Genomic DNA, 20,868 nt, shown 5'->3' on the forward strand with positions numbered 1-20,868 from the left:
GCACATCTTCAAAAATATTTCTGAATCCGCTACTAATATTTTTTTTTTGTAATAAATCGCTACTAATATTAATTGTCCTTAGGTTAAGCCTAATACCTTCAATAGGACAAATTTACACGTTTGACTGAAGTTAATTACGTGAAAATTTAATCCTTTGATTAGAAAAAGTAAAGTTCATCCCATTTTATAAAAAAAAATGAAATCTTTTTCCTTCTTTCCATTTTTCTCTTCATTCTCATTTTTGTGGTTTTCAGTACAGTACGCTTTTATGGACTCATGCCAATTGTTCACAAAATTGACCAAAAGCAAATGGATAACCCTTTCGAGTTTTTCCCCCCTTTAAAAAAGATGAAATTTTATAGGCCATTTTATTTACCTTCAAACAAAACAAAAAAGGGTGAAACTAATAAAGCGACAAAATTTCATGGAAGCTTGGTGGTAAATGTCCATTAGAACCCGGTATTGTAGGGACGACTAACCGGAAAGCAGCATGCAAATATGGAATAGGCTTGGCATCGCCAATGGTGCTTGTCCACCGCCGAACAAAGCTGCAATGTTTGGCCGCCGCACTTCCTGCAAATCACAAGGACTTTAGAATCGAATGCCAATGCCACTCTATTTAAAAATGGCTACATTCTACTTTTTACTGCAAACAATGGTAAACTTGGTGTTTACAAAAGAAATGGCAATTGAGCAATGACGAGAAACAAAACGGTACCGTTCTTCAACAGCCTAAATATAAGAGAAACTCTAGAAAATAGTCTACATTTCATTTAACTCTCGGAAACTATCATGTTAGAATGCTTAAATGATGTAACAATGACATTTCTTTTGTCTGCGGGTTGATCATCTTACATGAGAAGCAGGTAAGCAAATCAGCTGTCCCAGATGTCCAAACATAACCTATAAAAACACAATCAGCAGATAAAGAGAGATTAGTAAATCACAAATGACTAGTTTATCAACGTTTAATACGACTATCTAAATTCCTGCTCCATCTACACAGGCAAATAAAGGGACCGAAGCAAGTTCCTTCTTTTGCTTACTTGTGTGAGTTTGGATTCAAATATGCCGGCGCAGCCTGAACAGGATGATATGACTAGCGAATCTAAGTGGCTGGGTTCTATTCCCCATATGCCCAACAATCTAAAGCCAAAAAATGAAAACGATGTTAGTAATAAAATCAGGATTAGAAATACTTCACCAATGCACATACTAACAACTCTCCATGGACGGTTGACATGATCATCATAAGAAGACTCAAACAGGCGACAGTCAAGTGAGACCAAAATCTTTGTTGCACAAGAAATTGAGAGAAGCAATCAATTAAAAGCTAAACAAATCAATATGATGAATAGCATAGGGTTTGAAATAGAACGCTGGTGTATATATAGCTTGACATTTTCCAAATGCAGCCAAGTAAATTTTCTAGTCCTTCAAGGAAGAACTTTGAATGACAAAATGAAAACATACAATAAAAAAATCTAAGATTAAGATCATTTGAACCAAAAAAGCTTATAAAAAACATACAGGTTGAGAAAACTGTGAACCACTGACACCAGTTGCAGCTGATATGTTACCATAAGAGATAAACTTAGAAGGTGTAGAGGAACGAGGCGCAAAAGTGCCCATTCCAACCTCTGGATGAGAAACAGAAACAGCTACCATAGGTAAGTTGCCAGGTATGTACGACACATTGCGACTGTTGGTACTACGGGAGGAGCTGCTGATATGGCAGCAGTAACAAAAGATGGAGAGAAAATTTTTGCTCCGGGATTGAGCTTAAATTCCTGACAAAACAAACAAATAAATAAATAAAGCAGGAAACCATCAATATAGTTGAAGAAGATTGTATTAAGATAGCCACTTAGGAAACAGTATCACTAGTGTAAGATAACTAACTGATCAAAGAGTAAGCAGTTGACAGCTCAATGAAACATTAAACCACGAGGCTCGCATCCTGAGGTTCACGTGATATTGAGGCATTGACAACCTCATTACGATCATCTCATATCATAGAATTTCAAAACTATCTTAAATCAAGAGAATGGAATCCACCATTATTCTCTCTGGTAGACAGTAAAGCTATGTTGCAAGGACTGTTCATTTTTCTTGAAGTAACTGTGTCCGAAATTTGTGCTAGAAACGTGGATACAAGGATATGACTTCTAAGGATTCTCCGAACACATGAAAAAACTTGGAAAATTTTAACCATACATATTTGACTGAGTCCTTGTTACAGAGATATCAAGTCAAATTTTATATAATAGTTTTACCTTCAAGTTTTATTTAATTCCGAACTTTGTGGAGGGAGTATGATAGTCGGATTAGCAAATGACCGCTGGCATGATTCCAGGGAACAATTCATTACAGGATTAGGAGTTGAAACACCAGAACAAACAGCATCTTGGTGTATCTATTGCAGAAGGCCTTTCACAACATTGACTGTCATGTTCACCATCCACTGGAGTATCAAGAAATGTCCCAGTAAACAATAGCTTAATTGTCATCTAGGTTGCCGATAAGTCAAAAGGTTATCAATTTAATATAACTTTCACAGCTAATACAATGCATGCCAATTTATTTTCCATATAAAGGAGATCCAGATGGTTTAAACCTGCTTAAGAGTATCAATAGCAGAAGACTCGCAGCTTGAAACTGGGTATTGAACTTCCTTCTCCTGTAGAAATAATCTCATTAGTAAGTTGAATATTATCTTTAATTCTAGGTTTTATGTGAAGTACTTACACTCCGTTTAACATGAAACTCAAACTTTTGGCCAAGTTCATCCTGTGAAGCTGTGATCTATCCTCTCCAACCTGTCTGTCAGAAAAATAAATTGACACAAATCTGTGAATAAGAAAGATAAAAAATTACTGTACAAAAAAATTCAAAGAGATACATTAAATAACTCTTGGCACATCAGGAAGGAATCTAACATGATACGGTGACTTCCAAGTTATCTATATCTGACAGAAGCACAAGGTAAGCATTCCAAAAAATATCTTTCATTTTATTCTTTAAGCAACGAATGAGCAATTTAGTTGTAATGTAAGAACTCTTGATGGGACTATGAATGGAAAGGGAAATAACTAAGGAGAACAAAGAGAAGCATCATCTTTACTCTCGAGCATGTGCTTCATAAATTATTTTTACATTAGGAATGACCAAGTTGCCTCAAAATTCTCCTTACTCTCATGTAAAATGCTAACTTAATGTCAGACCTCCAAGTTTAAAACATCATAAAGAAGAAGTAAAACATAACATAAGTTCAATAGAAACGGTTCATTTTGAAAATCTTACAAGAGCAAGAAAAGTTCATCTGGGGAGAGAAACTTTGGAGGCTTTGGCTTGGGTTAAACTAGATGTTTCATGTGCATGTTCATATCTAAACATAGATCTCTTAACCAGAAATATGATCTGAAGTTTAGTGTGGAACTTGAGCAATAAGTGTGAAAGTTAAAGAAAATTCAGTTTCGTACCTCCTAGCACCAGAAGCATCTTCTCTGCGAGGGGGAAAATGAAAAATTTAGAACAACAAATGGAAGAAAGATGCATCATCACTAGGATAATATTCACTACAGAATGTATGCTATTTTACTTATGGTTGTTTTTTTTTATTTTTTTTTTGAAGAAGAAAGAAGAAACCAATATGAAGTAAGGAACATGATTGGATGTCACAGGGGAAGTGCAAATTTTTGTAGGAATGGTGAAGCCTCTGATGTAACTAAGACCCATCAAGAAGGTTTTCTTAAACAATTTTTTATAAGCAAAGATAAAAATATTTGCTAATATCTATTTGACATCTGATTCACATTTTTCCCTCAAGAAGAAAGGCTCAACTAAAAGATAGCTTTGAACTGGAGAAACCTACCTATTCAATTCAATGTATGTCTCATCTCTTTCCCAACTCAAATTTTATAAGCCAAAGATAAAAATGTATTTGCTAATATCTGTTTGACATCAGCTTCACATTTTTCCCCAAGAAGAAAGTTCAATTAAAAGATAGTTTTGAACTAGAAAAACTTACCTGTTCAGCGTTTGTCTCATCTCTTTTCTGATGTTCAACCTCCTCCTCATTTTCCATGGGATTCTCTAGCAACTTCGACCTTCATCTTCCTTTCCAGTATTCGTGGTATAAAACCATCAGCAATCCATTCTCGTTATGGGTTGAATTTCTGTTTTGATAGGAAATAAAATGAATATATGCTAGCAAAAAATAATAAATAAAAGGAATATGCTACCTTTTTATATTTCTTTTTTATTTATCCATGGTAGACTCATTGAGTTTCTTGGTCCCATTCAGTGGATTGGCAGATGAAGGGAGAATTCTGAAGCAGCTTCTCCATTACCAGCAAAACCATCAAAAGGAAACGGGACTCCCTACACTGTCAAACAAACCAACCATTCAACCTTGCATTAGCCAAATAAAATCAGAGACTGAAGAAAGGTCATAAGAGTGATACCTTAGCAACAACTTGAACAAGACAGCTGCAAGAATTACACGTCTCTACTACACTACCATCCGCAACATTGGTGGCACATCTACCCTTTTTAGTAAATTTTGCTTTCTTCAAAACAATACCTAATGAACAGAAACTAATTAAATAATCATCCTTGACATTCAGCATAGCAAATAGGGGATAAAAACCGTCAACAAATTAATTATCTCCCCAAAAAGAGAAGACTCCAGTGCCTCATTTGTACTGCTTTGATTTCCAAGGTGATATGCCACCTTAACTGAGCCATACATACTACAAATTAGATAGTGTTCATTTGGTCTAAACCTTGCTTGTGCTACTTTCCCTTTTTAAACTTCATCGTAAGACTAAAAGAAAATAATAATGACTTGAATTTAAGACACAATCAAACATAATTGTTCCCTACAAAAGCAAAAACCAAGAAAAACAACAACAAAAACATAAGTGTCTCCTTTAATTTGATCCCGGCAACAATTATGCCCCTTAACCAAAGTGCATATCTCCATGCCTATGTTAATATTAAAAACATTGCATAAAAGCAACAAAAACAATAAAATCCTTTTTCTTTCAATTTTATTAAACAAATAGACAGAACAGAAGAAAGCAGCACAAAAAACAGAAACCAGTCTGATCTCATCCAATTTACAAACGAAATCACAATAAAATATGAAGAAAACAAAAAACCCAAATACAATTAATACCCAAAATTGGTTTCTAACAAAATAAGTAATGCCAAAAGAAACCCAGAAAAACGCACCATACTCCTTCTCAACAGAAGCAGTATGGAAGATTCCAGAATAACAGAGCCATCTTTCAAGTGTGCATCCACTTGCAGACCATGAGGAACATGGTACAAACAACAAAGCTTCGTTCACGGAACAATTCCCTTCTTCTTCTACTATGTTTTTGAGTCCCATCTCTGCTTTTTTTCTCTTTTTCAATTTTGAACCTCTGTTTTCCTTGAGTTGATTCGATTGGAGTTTTCTTTTTTTATATATAGAAAGCTTGTATTTTTCTATAGCTGTTTATGCAGAAAGAGAGAGATCTGAAGTAGCAGTGGGGTTGATTTGAATTTGTGATGAAACGCTCACAAAATAAGAAAGGATTTAAGAAGATAGAGAGAATAGAGAAAGGAAAACAGAATCATCATCATTTCATCATCTATCTCATTACAACTGAATTTATAGGAATTATTTACTACCAGCTGTAACATTTCTCTAACAACTTATATTAACCGTTTCTATTGTCTTTTGTTGGCGGTAGGTATTGGGCTCATCATCTCCTGGTCCAATAAGCCTTGGTCTCTTGCTTCAACAGTCCACGCATGGCCCTCTTCATTAGGTAACATCTCAATCCCATCCTTAAACTCCTCATTTAATTTCCCAAACATAATCCTTAATTTTCCCGTCTTTCCCCTTTTCTCCTCATCAGCCTGTAATTTGTTTCCTCGTTTCTTCTCATCATTCTCCCGTCTTGCCTCCTGGCTCGTGACAATACCCCACTGCAATGGATGCTTGTCCCCAAGGATCAAAATCAGGAAATTGGATCGTAGCACCGTAAATCCTCCAGGTAGCATTCTCAATCCCTAAATTCGACCACTGAATCAACAATTGAGTCTGCCTATTGTTTCTTTTAATGACTCGTTTATCCAAAAATTGCAGGATAAACCCGAAGTTGTCCATTCGTAGTAAGTTCAGGTGGGTCTCGTGAAGCAACACTTTTATCCCCCATTTTTCTTTTCAAAAGGCTAATGTGAAATACTGGATGAAGTTTAGAATGAACTGGTAATTCTAATTGGTATGCGACTGAACCAATTCGTTTCTGTATCTTGTAGGGACCATAGTATCGAACAGATAGTTTCAAATTTTTACGTAGAGCTAAGGAAGTCTGCTTGTAAGGCTGAAGCTTAAGGTAAACTTCATCCCCTTCCTTAAATTCCCTGTCACTACGATTTCTATCTGCATAATATTTCATGCGATGCTGTGCTTTAGTGAGTTGTTCCAAAAGGATACTATTGATATATCCTCCCTGCATAAACTGCTGTACATCAGCCACCCTTGTCTCGCTTGACCAAGTCATTGTTGGAGGTGTATAGCCATATAGGGCATGAAAGGTGTTGTACCCAATTGTATGAAAACTATTGTTATACCACCATTCTGCGGCTGACCATGAAGTTTGTAACCTGGTCCATGTAGATTTTAGCACCTCAGAAGCTGTAAAAGGATGAACCAGAGGTAAAAAGCCCATATTTGGTGAATTTATCAATTATCACCAAAATAGAATTGAATCTATTAGAAGTAGGCAGCCCGTCAATAAAGTCCATAGTAATAAACTCCCAAGCATGCTGTGGAATAGTAAAGGCTGTAATAATCCAGGCTGTAAAACATGCTCATTTTTTATTCTCTGACAAACATCACATTGCTGCACATACTGTTTAACCAGTGCCTTCATTCCTTTCCATAAAAATACAACTTCAGCCTGTAATAAGTAGCCTGTATCCCATAATGGCCACCTTGTGGTGAATCATGAAGTATAAAGAATCTGCTATCTTAGACCACCTGTCTCACCACATAAACTTTACCTTTGTATCTCAGAACACCCTTAGCATAGGACCAGTTGCTATAGAATTATATCAAGCAGCAACTTAGGAATGAAATCCTTTGCCAAGAATCCTGCTCATAACTATTTTCCACCTCTTGAACCCAAGCAGAATAATAATTGTAGCAGATAACTGATTTAATTCTGATTTGTCTTCAAACTGTCTAGATAAAGCATCAGCAGCTTTTTATGTTTGCCCCTGCGAAACTGAATTGAGTAATCCAGTCCTACAATTTGTTAGACCTTTCTTCTGAATAGTATACTAATCTTCTGTTCTAACAAATGTTTCAAAGATTCATGATCTGTTTTAATAACAATGGACTCCCTTCAAGATAATGTCCCATTTAGAAATAGCCATTAATATTGCTATATACTCCTTCTAGATAGAAAATCAATTTGCTTTGGTCCCAAAGCCTTACTGAGGTAAGCAATTGGTCTGTCTTCTTGGGACAAGACTGCTCCTATACCCTAGAACTGGCATCAGTTTCTAACAAAATTGCTTTTTAAAATGGTAAAGCTAGCACAGGAGCCCTACATAGTCTCCTTAAGTTTGATAAATGCCTCTCTAGCCTCCTCAGTCCAAAAAAATTGATCTTTTTTCAACATAGTAGTGAGGGGTTTACTGATTTCTCCCCTAAATAAAATTTTCTGTAATAGCCAGTAAGCCCAAAAAAACCCCTCAAAGATTTCAAATTCCTTGGAATGGACCATTCCTTAATAGCTTGAATTTTTGAAGAATCTGTAGCTACTCCCTGTGGAGATAGTATGACCAAGGTACTCCACCTCTTATTGGCCAAAGAACATTTAGTTCTCTTAGCAAAAAGCTTATTCTGCCTTAGAATTTCCAACACAATTCTCAACTGTTGTGCATGACTATGTAAATCAGGCTGTAGATTAAAATATCATCAAAGAATACTAGGACAAATTTCCTGAGATAAGCTCCTAATAACATTCATAAGAGCTTGAAAAGTAGCTGGTGCATTAGTTAAGCCAAAGGGCATTACCTTGAATTCAAAATGACCATGGTGTGTCCTGAAGGCTGTTTTTGGAATGTCTTCAGGCCTGATCCGAATCTGCCAGTATCCAGATCGTAAATCCAATTTAGAAAAAAATTTTAGCTCCAGCTAATTCATCCAAAGATCATCCACGAAAAGTAGCTGTGCATTAGTTAAGCCAAAGGGCATTACCTTGAATTCAAAATGACCATGGTGTGTCCTGAAGGCTGTTTTGGAATGTCTTCAGGCCTGATCCGAATCTGCCAGTATCCAGATCGTAAATCCAATTTAGAAAAAATTTAGCTCCAGCTAATTCATCCAAAAGATCATCCACCAGGTATAGGAAATTTATTCTTAACAGTTAAAGCATTTAATTGTCTATAATCAATGCACATTCTCCAACTACCATCCTTCTTTTTAACTAACAAGCAAGGTGAAGCAAAGGGACTTTTGCTAGTTTGAATAATTGATGCTGCAACATTCAGTCACCTGTTTCTCAACCTCTGATTTTTGATGATAAGGCATTCTGTAAGGTCTGACATTAACTGCTTCAATTCCTGATTTTAGAATAATAGAATGATCATGCTTCCTTTGGAGGCATTCCAGTAGGCTCCTCAAATCATCTCTGTAATCAGCAATTACTGCTTGATTGTAGGAGGAATTTCATTATAACCAATCTCTGCATTCAGCATATAGATCTCCCCAACTGCTTCAGGATTCTTAATCATCAATTTCTGCATTTTGTTGCTTGAAATTATCCTCATTGCAGTAGTGTGAAATCCTCCCCTCAATACAATCTCTTGGTCACCCATTTTAAAACTAAGAGTCATATTGTTAAAATCCATTAATACTGGACTATATTTCTTCATCCAATCAACTCCTAACACCATATCACTGCCTCCAAGGGGTAAAACCCTGAAATCATGTGCAAAAAGAAAATCTTGCATCTCCCAACTCAGTTGTTTACTCTTTGCTGTACTATAAAGTTTATCACCATAGTTACTGTGATAACTAAGGGATTAGTTTCCTCCAATTCCTGCCCTTCTTTAGCCCACCTATTAGTGACAAAACTGTGGGTGCTGCCACTATCAATTAATATACTGAGTGGTTTCCCTTTTATGAATCCTTGAATCCTCAAGGTACTACTTCCTAAACTGCCAGTAATTGCATTCATAGAAATCTCAGGATCTTTTTCTTCTGATGGTATTTTATCAATATTATGTTGAGCTGCTTGTAATTCTTCAGCCTCCTCTTGCTCCCCACTTCTTCATAGAATTCAATTGCTTCATTTGCAATGATGTCTGGAGTAAACTTGTCACCACATTTATAGCATAAATTATTGGCCCTTCTATAATCCAGTAGCTGCTGTCTGTTTGGAGTGAGCCCTGAACTGTTTTTCAAAGGTGAACTTACTGAAGGATTAGAATTCCTGGAACTGGTAAAATTCCCTGGCAGCATTGGTCTGGAAATACTTCTGAATTTTTTACTTTCACTTCTGCTGCTAGCTCATAGAGTTTTGCTTTCCTAGCAGCTTCAGCTACAGTCTTGGGTTCCAAAACCTTCACCTTATGCTTCAATTCCTCCTTAAGACCACTCAAAAAACTGGAAACAAAATACTCATCCCCTAGTTTCAGGATTAATCTGAAGAAGGTAAGGTTGAAGTTCCTCAAACTGAGCTTCATACTCCTCCACAGAGGACAGTTGAGTCAATTTATTAAATTCATCAATAACATCATATATCCTTTATTAGCAATCGATGACACATATCAGAAACAAACTCATGCCAAGTAACTCGACTTTTCTTCATAATACCCATCAAACCACACTTCAGCCTTACCATAAGTACTGCAGCTATTTCTAACTTCTGTAATTCAGGAACAACAAATATAGAAAAATATTCTCACCTTTCCTAATCCAACTCCTAGGATTAGTACCATCAAGAACTGGAGCTCTATTTTGGTTTCGGAAGAAACAGTGTTGTTATTGCTGGAATGTTTTTCCATAAATGGATGACCTTACTGACAGATTGTTCCCCTGACTCCGTTGTATTTACTGTTGTTTATCTTAAAAACATCATGTGGCAAGGTAGGCTTGGATGCTAGATTCCCGGTTGTTCTGGTTGAAAGAGTATTTCTCCTTATCATCAAGGACTGTAACTTGTAATGACACTTAGTTGCATCCTTTATCTGAATTGTTGGTGCTTGTGGTCGTTCTGCAGGAGTAGATTGCCCAGATTCAGCCCCAGCCTTCTGCATCAACCCCAATAGTTGCTGAAGCATGTTCTTCGTGTCAGTTGTTAGCCTCCAGTAGTTGCATCCTCCGCTGCTCCCAAGTACTCTGTTGAGTAATCCACCAAATTGGAACTGGCTCCCCTCAGAAGACTCTGCTGGATCAGCAGTAATGACCGGCGGCTGATCATTGTGAGTCATCTGCTGCAATTTCCTTGTCTTACCCAGCTTGAGAAAAAAAATTTAGTATTTTGGATCAAAAATGGCCTGGCTCTGATTACCAATTGTGATGAAACGCTCACAAAATAAGAAAGGATTTAAGAAGATAGAGAGAATAGAGTAAGGAAAACAAAATTCATCATCATTTCATTATAATCCATCTCATTACAACTGAATTTTATAGGAATTATTTACTAACAGATTGCCACTGTAACATTTCTCTAACAACTTATATTAACCGTTTCTATTGTCTTTTGTTGGCTGTAGGTATTGGGCTCGTCATCTCCTGGTCCAATAAGCCTTGGTCTCTTGCTTCAACAGTCCCGCATGGCCCTCTTCATCAGGTAACATCTCATCCCATCCTTAAACTCCTCATTTAATTTCCCAACATATCTCTAATTTTCCCGTGTTTTCCCTTTTCTCCTCATCAGCCTGTAATTTGTTTCCTCGTTTCTTCTCATCATTCTCCCGTCTTGCCTCCTGGCTCGTGACAGAATTCTGGGATTTTTTATTTTTTGAAAGAGAATTCTGGGAAATTGGAAAACCAAAACGGAGACAAAAGGCTACTTTCTTTCTTTTCTTTTCTTTCTTTCTTTCAATCTTCTAATCTTAGGCCTTTTTTTTAATGATGATTAAAAAGCACTGTTAATGAGTGCTTAAAAACATTTTTAAAATTAATTAATAATATTATTTATGCAATACTATATTTTAGTACGATGGCCGTATAGTATGTGAAATTGGATTGTGGGTAGTTACGAATATGTTATTTATTTTGTATAATTAGAATAATATTAAACGTTAAAATTACTAACCAATAGAAATTGGTTCAAGTAGTAATGATATCGTTTAAGTAAGTCTCAAGTTTAAATTATTATGTATGTAGAATATTCTTGTTGGGAGACTTAATAACTAAAACCAAGTATGCGATGCGGGTCGATCCAGATTAATCAAGGCGAAGCCTTGAAATCGACATGACAACAAAAAAATATTGAAATTATTGCATGAATAAAGTAATTTCAGTGGTTAAGTGACTTTAGTTAAATTGTTATTTTTGTTTATTGTTTTTTCAGGGTTGAATTTAATATCTCTGGACTAATTAAGATAACATTCATTTGTTGTTATGTTGATTTTCTCTGCTCTAGACCCTCATATTTGATTTGGATATGCGATTTATGTTCATGGATAATTTTATAACGTCGTTCGATTCTGATTTACAGTTTGTCGATGATTTTTAATAGTTTAATCATCTTTTACGGTTCATTTGTCGATGTGGTCAGATCTGTTCGTATGTACCTTTTATTTAAGTTTATTTGATTAGATTTTTAACATTTTCCTTATATGGTCATTGTGTTATTGAAAGTTGCTAGTTTCTTGAGTTAATAATTGTAGAAAAATTTGATTAATTTATTGTGTTAATAATTATAAGAAAATGATCATATAAGTTTTAGTTTATAATTACAATTATAATTTTTTATTATAATTTAAAATTTTTTTATTTTAAATAAAACTAACTATTTCTCTGTCATAAAAAGTCATTTTCTTTCTATCTTCTAATTTTAGACGTTTTTTAAATGAAGATTAAAAATCACTGTTTAGATAAACGAGTACTTAAAAATATTTTTAAAATTAATTAATAATATTATTGATTTTTTGTAGTTTGCAAAAAATGATAGGATTTTTGGCCTTGCGCCTTTACATTTATTATTTTTCAAAGGTCATCTATCATTGAATGAATGGATGAGAATTTATTGAAAAATGACTAATACATAAAAATCATGCACGTAATTGGCGATCACTGCACTATAAAACTCAGTCACGTAAAAATAATATATGATATAATTTTATATTTTTATGATAATGTCAATTATAATACATTAATTTCATTTTTTAATATTATATTATCGTATTTTAGTTATATCTAAATCATTATTATTTTTTATTATTTCCGGTCAATTAAAATAATTAATTGATACTTTATTTTTTAAAATATATAATAATAAAAGATATCATTGATTTTTTTGATTAAATAGTCACTTTAGTTTATATTATTTTTTAAACATTTTGACATTTAATGTTTTATTTTGAGGTAAAAAGATCATTCATGGATGAAAACTATTACTGAGCAAATAGTAAACGCTCTAAAATAGAGGTCTTTTACCTTAAAATAAAATGTTGGAGGATCAAAATACTCCAAAAAAAAAACTAAAATGATTATTTAATCAAATATTAATTTTTTTTGGTATTATATCTTTTAAAAATTTATGCATACAAAGACAAATTATTTTTTATAAATATTATAATAACGTTTTGATTTTTCAAGATTCGAAAGAATCAATCTAATTATTTTAAAGTTTTTTATTTTTATTGGGATTGAAAGAGGTTTCAACCAGGCTTAATACCCAAATAAATGCTTAAATTATATTTTTTCTCTCAAACGGGTACATATAGTATTTTTTGGATTATTAAGATGTCTAACGTTACAAACGATATCATTTTAAGTGTCTGGGCCGTCAATAACGTTAATTTTATCCGTTAAGTTATACGTGTCACAATCTGATAATTTAAATTTTTTTGTATAAAATTAAAAAAAAATATTTAAAAAAAAACATAAATTTTGAAAATATTTATTTCAAGCTCTTAAAGTCACTTCGATCGCCGTCCTTTACCGTATACAAGAGTGGCGTCTTTGCATCACGCGCTTTGTGGAAGAGATATTCTGGGTCCGGAAAGGCTCTCGCATTTGTTATTCCGGTCTGTTGGTTCTCTTATATATTTTTGTTACTTTAAATTTTTCTTATCATTTATGAATATTACTATTTGCTTTTGATGGCAGTTTTATTTTGAAGTGGGGGTGTTCAATTTTTTAGGGTAAACTACATAAATAGTCACATAACTTTTAGGACGGTTGCATCATGGTCACCTAACTTTTAAAACTTATAATACAGTCACTAATTTTTAGTTCATTTTCAGTAAGGTCCCTGACATTACCTCCGTTAATTTTATCTGACGTGGTACATCGACACCGTTAAACCGTATTGCCTCACATTACAATGGGAAGGAAACTACTTCCTAGAAAACAAATGAAAATATAAGAAGTCACATTCACCCCAATAGGAAGAGGAAGCGAACAGTTCCTTTGGCTGGGTATTGTCTTTACTATTAAGCGAATTCATTTGGTTGTGAATACAAGATTTATTTACAAGGTAATTTAAGGCTGTAATCGATCCCGGTTGTGATCAAGCTCAAAGCTCAGTTCAACTCTCACTTCTAAAATTCCAACTGCCAAATCTCAAATCAACAATGACCGAACGAATTTCTGTTTTTTAGCTGAACCCGAGTAGCTTGTGAACACACGACAAGTGTCTTGTTTACCCACTTATTTTCTATGTATTTATTTTGTGGTTTTAAATCTAGAGATGATAATGTAAAATGAACTATGAAAGATGGTTGATGTGTTGTTTTGTTAATGTTTCCAGACCTTATTGAAATATTAAAGTTATGCTGAGTCGGTTGTTTATTTCAGGTCCTTGAGAAGCTACATAGAGAGAGATGGAGTCCTGAGGATGGAGTTGGCAGCATCATAATATCTCCCACAAGGGAACTAGCTGGTCAGCTTTTTGATGTATTAAAAACTGTTGTCAAATATCATACTTTTAGCGCTGGCCTTCTAATTGGTGGTCGCAAGGAAGTTGATGTTGAGAAAGAGCGGGTAAATGAGTTGAATATTCTAATTTGTACTCCTGGACGTCTTCTTCAGCACATGGACAAGACTCCAAATTTTGATTGTTCTCAGCTTCAGGTCAACAACGCAACATAATGTATTCTTCATTTGCTTTATTTTTAATCGTTTGTGTCTGCTTTTCTTGTTTGACGTGTTCTACTGCTCTGTTAGCTTTTGATTTGGGTAGTGGTTTCTGCCAGTGAACAGGTTTTGGTCCTTGATGAGGCTGATCGTATTCTTGACATTGGTTTTAAGAAGACGTTAAATGCAATTGTATCACAGCTGCCAAAGAATAGACAAACATTGCTTTTCTCAGCAATCCAAACAAAGTCCGTTCAGGATCTTGCAAGGCTCAGCTTGAAAGACCCATAGCATATCAGTGTGCATGAGAAAGCTGTTTCAGCCACACCCAATCGCTTGCAGCAAACTGCAATGATCGTTCCGCTTGAGAAAAAAGTTGGACATGCTGTGGAGTTTCAAAAAGGCACATCTCAAATCAGAGATTCTGGTATTTCTTTCAAGCTGTAAAGAGGTATATTTGCATTATTTATGTTAACATATTCCGTTTAAAGGATTTATAGTCAGGAGTCGAGACACATGTGATTTAGCTGGGTTTTTATTAGTAATTTCAACAAATTTCTGGCTATCTTGGTTGGAATTTGATATCTTTTTTTTGGATCTCATTAAGTTCATGTAGAATTTAGTAGCATTGCATAGAAAACAAGCAACTTCTCTGCCTTACCCCTTTCCCTTTCTCATTAAGTCTTTATGATTGCATGACTGGTCTTTTGTTTTCAGTGTTCGTTTTCTTCTTTTTTGTCATCCTTGGGAGTTATGAAAATGTGAAATATGTTGGATCATAGGTTCATTTGTCTTTGAAGCATTCAGGAAACTACGTCCTGGAATACCCTTGAAGTGCCTTCATGGAAGGATGAACCAAGAGAAAGACTGGGTATATTCCCAATTCTGTGAGTCCCGTTCAGTTCTCTTCTCAACTGATGTGGCATCAAGAGGCATTGATTTTAACAAGGCAGTTGACTGGTTTGTGCAGGTAAAATATTTGTTCAAGGGAAAAAATTTTAAAAAAAAATAGTAGAAGCAATTTTTATTTCATTATCTCAAATTCTCAATGAGATACTTCTCGTCTTTAAAGGTGGATTGTCCGGAAGATGTTGCATCCTATACACACCGAGTTGGTCGCACTGCTTGTTACCTTTCCCGAGGAAGATCAGTTTTATTTCTGATGCCTTCAGAAATGAAGATGCTCGAGAAGTTACAGGCAGCAAAAGTACCTATACAGTTTATTAAGGTAGATTCATCTCGATGTTCTTTCTTCCTTTTCTGAATTATGTCCTGATATCTGGGACGTGTATGTTAACCTCACTATTATGATACTGATTTCCCAGGCAAATACAAAGAGGTTAGAACCTGTTTCTAGATTATTGTCGGCTTTACTTGTTAAATATTCAAATATGCAGCATCTGGCGCAGAGAGCATTTATCACATATTTGCGGTCTATTTATATTCAAAAGGATAAAGAGATCTTTGATGTGATGAAATTGCCTATTGATGATTATTCAGCAGCGCTTGGTTTACCAATGACTCCCCAAAGTCAGGTTTTTTAATCAGAAAAGGAAAGACAAAATTGAGTCAGAAAAATCCACTTTTATTGAATACATTTGACGAGGAAAATGAGTCACCTATTGCAAAGGAAGAGCTACTTGTTGAAGATGTCAAAGACAACAAAGTGGACAAGGATTTCCTTCAGAAGGATACACCAGACCTTGGAGAAGGGAACGCTAGTGAGATCGGAGATATCATGTATGCCCCTCATTTATACTCTTACATAGAAAGCTACAATAAAGATGACCTTGCTATAATGGGGAAAATTTTATGTACAAGCTAGTTGGTTGAATGGTAAATTCTTTTGATATAGCTTTTTTTTCTCATAGGGTCACCTGGTTAGGTGGTAACTTGCTGAGATTCTTCTTGTCCGCTTTTACTTCTGGAATGAGTAGAGCAGTTTACATCAGTCAATTGTTTACTTCTGGAAACCAGTTTTTGAGTTGGGTTTCTTTTCTTTAGGCCGGCAAACCCGGGTTTTGAAGAAAAAGAAGCTGAAGATCAATGTTCATAGGCTTGTGGGGACAAGGGTCGTCTTTGATGAGGAAGGCAACACACAGGATCCACTTGCCATGTTGGCAGAGAAGACTAACGGCGAGATACAACTTGACCAAGGTATTACATTATCGCTTCTGTTTACTGAAGGTTACACTTTATAGGCTTATTTTGCTCCGACCTTTTCTTGAAATACACGAGTTCTATACCTATGTTTGACACATAGTTCGATATGGGCATGGAAATATGATTTTATATAGATTTTATTTTTGAAAATTTGGTACATATTTGTGTCAAACACACCTGTATTCGACATTCACAATGAAGTTGGAGTAATATAGTTTATGGGCTACTCTTCTGCAACTTTTAATGTAATAAGCAGAAAACTTAATTTTGCCATGCAAAATTTGATGCTACTTTTTATAAATAGTGGTTCATCCCCTGGCATAAAGAGATGATCAAATGGTGGACTGCTTTATGTGCTTTGGTGTTGAATAGAATGCTTGCTTCTTCATATTCATTTAACTCATGTTTTCCATGTTGCAGACAAAAAGAAGAGTACTACAAGAAAATGAGGGAAGAGCTGAAGCAGGTGGACATGGAAGACAAGCTTCTAGAGAGGCAACGGCTTAGGGAGAAACGGATAAAGAAAAAGATGGAGTTGAAGAAAGGGCAAAGGGATGATGAGGATGAGGATGGGGATGATATTTCAGGTTCAGAAGGAGAACCAGAAGCAAACGATAAACGGAAAAGGTCCAAAATATACTTCCATAGTGATATTGATGGCGAAATGGAAGAAAATAAGGATTCTGCAGGCATCAACGCTGATTCCATTTCTCTGGCAGAACAAGAACTTGATCTCAAGTTATTCTACTCGATGCACTCATAAAATTTATGAAATACCATATGATTCTCCTTTTTGACTTTGTATTAGTTTATCCCCAGCATTACATAGCCGACCCTTTTTCGTTCACTTTCAACGGTATATCCAGTTCTGTCGTGTATTGTATACTACTGGTTTACCATGTCAGTTTTTTATTCAATCATGAAGAAAACCCAAATGTTTACCTGCAGAACGTACACATGGTATTAGTGAGGGTCCTTTTCAGGGTTTCAAGTACTTCAAAAGTCACATTTGCTACAAAAAAAATAATATAAAAAAAGTTTAATATAAAAATAAATATTTAAATTATACTTAAAAAAAAGACTGTTATTGAACATGTCTTTATTTATTTTTATTTTTTTCTAAGAAAAACATGAAAAAGTTCTAGGACCTTAAAATCTCTAGTTTCAAGTCTTATTTTGAGTCGATCATCTCTGGCCGGTGTTTCCGTCGTCAAATGACCATTCACTTATCGTCATTTATCTATTGACCGACCATCATTCTTATTGTTACTCCAAATTTCTAAATTCTTAATTTTAAATTTAAAATGTTGCATGAATGGTAAGGATTTCCCAAAATCCAATGCGAGGGAGGGGGCAAATATAGCGTCGCCCCTGATCTGGTGTGAATGGATTTTTTAAAAGAAATTTACGGAGGGGAGGGGACAGTAAACAGGAGGGTGGCGCCGCTTAGAATAATACTTTTTTTTAATTGTTCCTTTTGAAAAAAAAATATTTTTAATTTTTAAATAATTTTTTTAAAAAATATATAAACATATCATGTGTCATATAATTGTTGACAAATTATTATTTTTAACAGTCGTTACAACTTATACACTTGAAAAAGTAATATAAAAAATATTAGACATCTATTATGTGTAAAAAAATCTTTAAACATCTAAAATTTAACTTCATGTATAGTTTGAATACTTACTTTTTCATTAAACCAAATAAAAACATTTGAGAATTTACCCAATTGAGTTGTCAATGATGGTGAATAAAATTTAATTCGATTTAGATTTATTAATTTGACTAAAAAATCAAATAAAGTTTAAATAATAAAATATAACTCATCAATTTGACTAATTCGAATTTTTTAAATTTGAATTAACTCAACTAGCTAAAGGTATTATTGCAAAATTTTCTTTCATTCCATTGTTTCAGTTAATGTATGATACATCTGCCAAAGAACTTCCCAAAAATCTACCTTTTTCTCTTCTCTCTCTCTTTTTTTCACATTATGAAGACTGGTTTTAAATTTCAGGGCAATGGCAAACTTGTAAACAGACAACCAAACGACTGAAATGCAGTATGCACCAGTGCATACAGATGAAGACAATTCGCTTAAATGAGCTGGTATGTTGATTTTCATCGACAACCAAGGCTTCTCTGGGCAATGGAATCAACAAGCAATCTAGTCCAATTCATTACCGCATCAGATTTCCGGTTTAAAAACTTAACTAAATACTCGAAGATTTCTCGTTGGCATCTGAAATGTTGGAGTTTATTTCCCGATCAGTCTTTCCCCTCCAGAGTATAATCTGTTCATCCTTGAACAAAATAGGCATACAAGGAACCAAGTCCTACATTTACAGGAAAAGAAACAAACCGGAAATTCATAATGGATTAAAGATTATCAAAAGTTATAAAAATCTCGTAAATACCAGAAACAATGAGAAATAAATGTAATACCCTTAGCTTTACACCGATCCTTTTGCAGTCACTCGTACCGACATGAGTGCAGTCAAGTCTAATCACCTCTTCAGTCTCAAAGGCCTCCCGAACCCGGGCCACTACATTTACATACACTCCATTCCTTGCTGAAACATAAGATTGCACCATCAGTATTTACTCTAACAATCCATTTATTGTGTTATCGATGATTTTGCTAACAAGTGTCCGAGGGGCACTCTTTAAAGTTACCAATAATATAGTAATATCTTCGACCACTACATTGAAAATGATGAATATGATTGTTACCTGCTACGTTTAATTCAATATTCTGACTATAAATAGTATATCCAAGCTAGAAAACTCTCTTGGAAAAGGACTTACTGAGTTTCATAAGAGCAGGAGAGTGGAGTCCTCTATTTCTCATTTCCTTGGTTTCTTCAAAGGTTAGGCCATCGGCAACGTTCTTCACAAGCTTTGGATATATAGGAGCATAAGGCTTCCATAGCATAAGAGGTATAACCGGTCGATTCTTGTGATCATAGTTTCGACCCCTATACAAAATGAGGATATTTATGTGGCGGTAGATGATCTTCCCCCCAGATTTTTCCTATAGAGATACTACCATCGAGATCAGCTAATGGTAAATCCAAAAGAAATGAAATCACACCATCAAACGCTAATGGAGGCTGTTTTTAGTTCAAACCTCAAGTTGGAAGCAAACATTGTCCATATCAAGAGTTGGCACTCCCAAGCACTTTATCCTTACAGCTTCAGCTCTCTTCCAATGATTGTGAATGTCATCCAACATGTTGTGTGTGACCCCATTCTTCCCTAACACATAGCAATCAAACCTTCTCAAAATCTCATCTCCACCCTTCATTCCGATCTATGTTATTCAGATACGAGGATCCGTCTATATATCCGATTCAGGTACTTCTAATAAGTAGATGAAAAGTTGGACCAACATAAAGCTCCAACAACAAATAGGAGAAGGACTAATGCAGGAAGATATAGAAGAAACTATCGATCCGACACGAATACTTTTTAAACATATATAAAAATCCAGAACAATATGAAGCTCCAAAACAAAAAAAGAGAAAGCCTAATGATGACAGATATATAAGAAATACTTGCCACCTACCTACTTGACATTAAACTCAATGCTATAGTTATATCATATGAATTGATAAGGAATTATTCCCCCTACCAAAGAATCCTAAACGAAATCGAGGGATTTTCAACCCCAAAACTTGGAATTTACATGATTTTCAACCATTGGTGTGAGAGGGACGAAAAGGGTACTTTATATTTCACATTAAACTGTAACTATACGTCTTTTATTTATGCTTTTCAGCTTAATTTGATTTACAAAAGAAAAGCATCCATTTTTGTATTGAAAAAAAAAAACAGCCTATCAATTAAAGAAGAGATGAAAAACAAAATTACCCAGATTGATTTGCCGAGCACAATCGCTATGCCGATACTTTTCAACCAGTTCCCCAACTTCCTCCTCCGTAAGCGGGTCCCCAAGAACCCGAACCCTCTCCTCTTCAACCCGAGAACTATCAACTTCATCTCGGACCGGCGCTGAAGTCCCGGTCCATTCCCTATCGAGCCTGCCAGGTCCAAATGGAGAAAACCTCTTAGGCTCTCGGAACCCGATGGGTTCCAGACTCGGGTCGGATTCAGAGTACGAGTGCCTGAAGTCAAATGGGAGGCTTGATTTGATAGGAGAAGCAGGGTTCCGGTTCGGCTTTGGGTCGGGTGGCTTTGGTTTGAGTTTTGGAGGTTCAAGGGGTTTGGAAATAGGGGAAAATGAAGGATCGTAAGTGGTTTTGGAAACAAATTGGGACAAGAAGAAAGAAAGGGAAGGTCTTGGGAGGTTGGACAGTGGACGTGAAATGAGTTTTTGCATTGTTCTGGAACAAAAGAATTTGATTGCTAATGGCAGT

The 20,868-nt window shown here is 35.1% G+C and overlaps 2 protein-coding genes, 2 long non-coding RNA genes and 1 pseudogene across 4 annotated transcripts; 1 reads left to right on the forward strand and 4 right to left on the reverse strand.

Annotated features, from left to right (window-relative positions):
* Positions 1-1,055: 1,055 nt before the first annotated feature.
* LOC120167490 lies at positions 1,056-2,462 on the reverse strand. The gene is made up of 3 exons (XR_005520052.1): positions 2,277-2,462; positions 1,531-1,790; positions 1,056-1,146 (listed from the first exon to the last, which is right to left on the reverse strand). It is a non-coding gene; the product is annotated as an uncharacterized LOC120167490 (long non-coding RNA).
* A 157-nt stretch (positions 2,463-2,619) lies between these two features.
* LOC120167489 lies at positions 2,620-3,514 on the reverse strand. Its single transcript, XR_005520051.1, has 3 exons — positions 3,483-3,514; positions 2,749-2,823; positions 2,620-2,680 (listed from the first exon to the last, which is right to left on the reverse strand). It is a non-coding gene; the product is annotated as an uncharacterized LOC120167489 (long non-coding RNA).
* Positions 3,515-4,036: 522 nt separating this feature from the next.
* On the reverse strand, positions 4,037-5,619 carry LOC120167488 (polyadenylate-binding protein-interacting protein 3-like). Its single transcript, XM_039176489.1, has 4 exons — positions 5,239-5,619; positions 4,467-4,585; positions 4,245-4,383; positions 4,037-4,178 (listed from the first exon to the last, which is right to left on the reverse strand). Exons 1-3 carry the CDS (start codon positions 5,396-5,398, stop codon positions 4,303-4,305), a joined length of 360 nt encoding a protein of 119 aa, XP_039032420.1. The 5' UTR covers positions 5,399-5,619; the 3' UTR covers positions 4,037-4,178; positions 4,245-4,302.
* Positions 5,620-13,957: 8,338 nt separating this feature from the next.
* On the forward strand, positions 13,958-17,286 carry LOC120167596 (annotated as a pseudogene).
* Positions 17,287-18,477: 1,191 nt separating this feature from the next.
* Positions 18,478-20,868, reverse strand: LOC120167575 (CRS2-associated factor 2, mitochondrial-like). The gene is made up of 5 exons (XM_039176549.1): positions 20,363-20,868; positions 19,620-19,747; positions 19,298-19,523; positions 18,935-19,062; positions 18,478-18,825 (listed from the first exon to the last, which is right to left on the reverse strand). The coding sequence occupies exons 1-5, from the start codon at positions 20,829-20,831 to the stop codon at positions 18,703-18,705; spliced, it is 1,074 nt and encodes a 357-aa protein (XP_039032480.1). The 5' UTR covers positions 20,832-20,868; the 3' UTR covers positions 18,478-18,702.

The sequence above is a fragment of the Hibiscus syriacus genome, unplaced genomic scaffold, assembly GCF_006381635.1.
Source record: "Hibiscus syriacus cultivar Baekdansim isolate YM2019G1 unplaced genomic scaffold, ASM638163v2 tig00111689_pilon, whole genome shotgun sequence".
Lineage (NCBI taxonomy): Eukaryota > Viridiplantae > Streptophyta > Magnoliopsida > Malvales > Malvaceae > Hibiscus > Hibiscus syriacus.

What these genes read in the sequence shown, in the direction of transcription:
- LOC120167488 (XM_039176489.1), bottom strand. Translation starts at nt 5,398, where the DNA reads ATGGGACTCAAAAACATAGTAGAAGAAGAAGGGAATTGTTCCGTGAAC. An exon ending in TTCTGTTGAGAAGGAGTATG is followed by an intron (nt 4,586 to 5,238) that starts GTGCGTTTTTCT and finishes TCTGTTCATTAG; the next exon opens with GTATTGTTTTGAAGAAAGCA. An exon ending in TTGTTCAAGTTGTTGCTAAG is followed by an intron (nt 4,384 to 4,466) that starts GTATCACTCTTA and finishes TTGACAGTGTAG; the next exon opens with GGAGTCCCGTTTCCTTTTGA.
- LOC120167575 (XM_039176549.1), bottom strand. Translation starts at nt 20,831, where the DNA reads ATGCAAAAACTCATTTCACGTCCACTGTCCAACCTCCCAAGACCTTCC. An exon ending in ATGTTTGCTTCCAACTTGAG is followed by an intron (nt 19,524 to 19,619) that starts GTTTGAACTAAA and finishes GTATCTCTATAG; the next exon opens with GAAAAATCTGGGGGGAAGAT. An exon ending in TCCTGCTCTTATGAAACTCA is followed by an intron (nt 19,063 to 19,297) that starts GTAAGTCCTTTT and finishes CTTATGTTTCAG; the next exon opens with CAAGGAATGGAGTGTATGTA.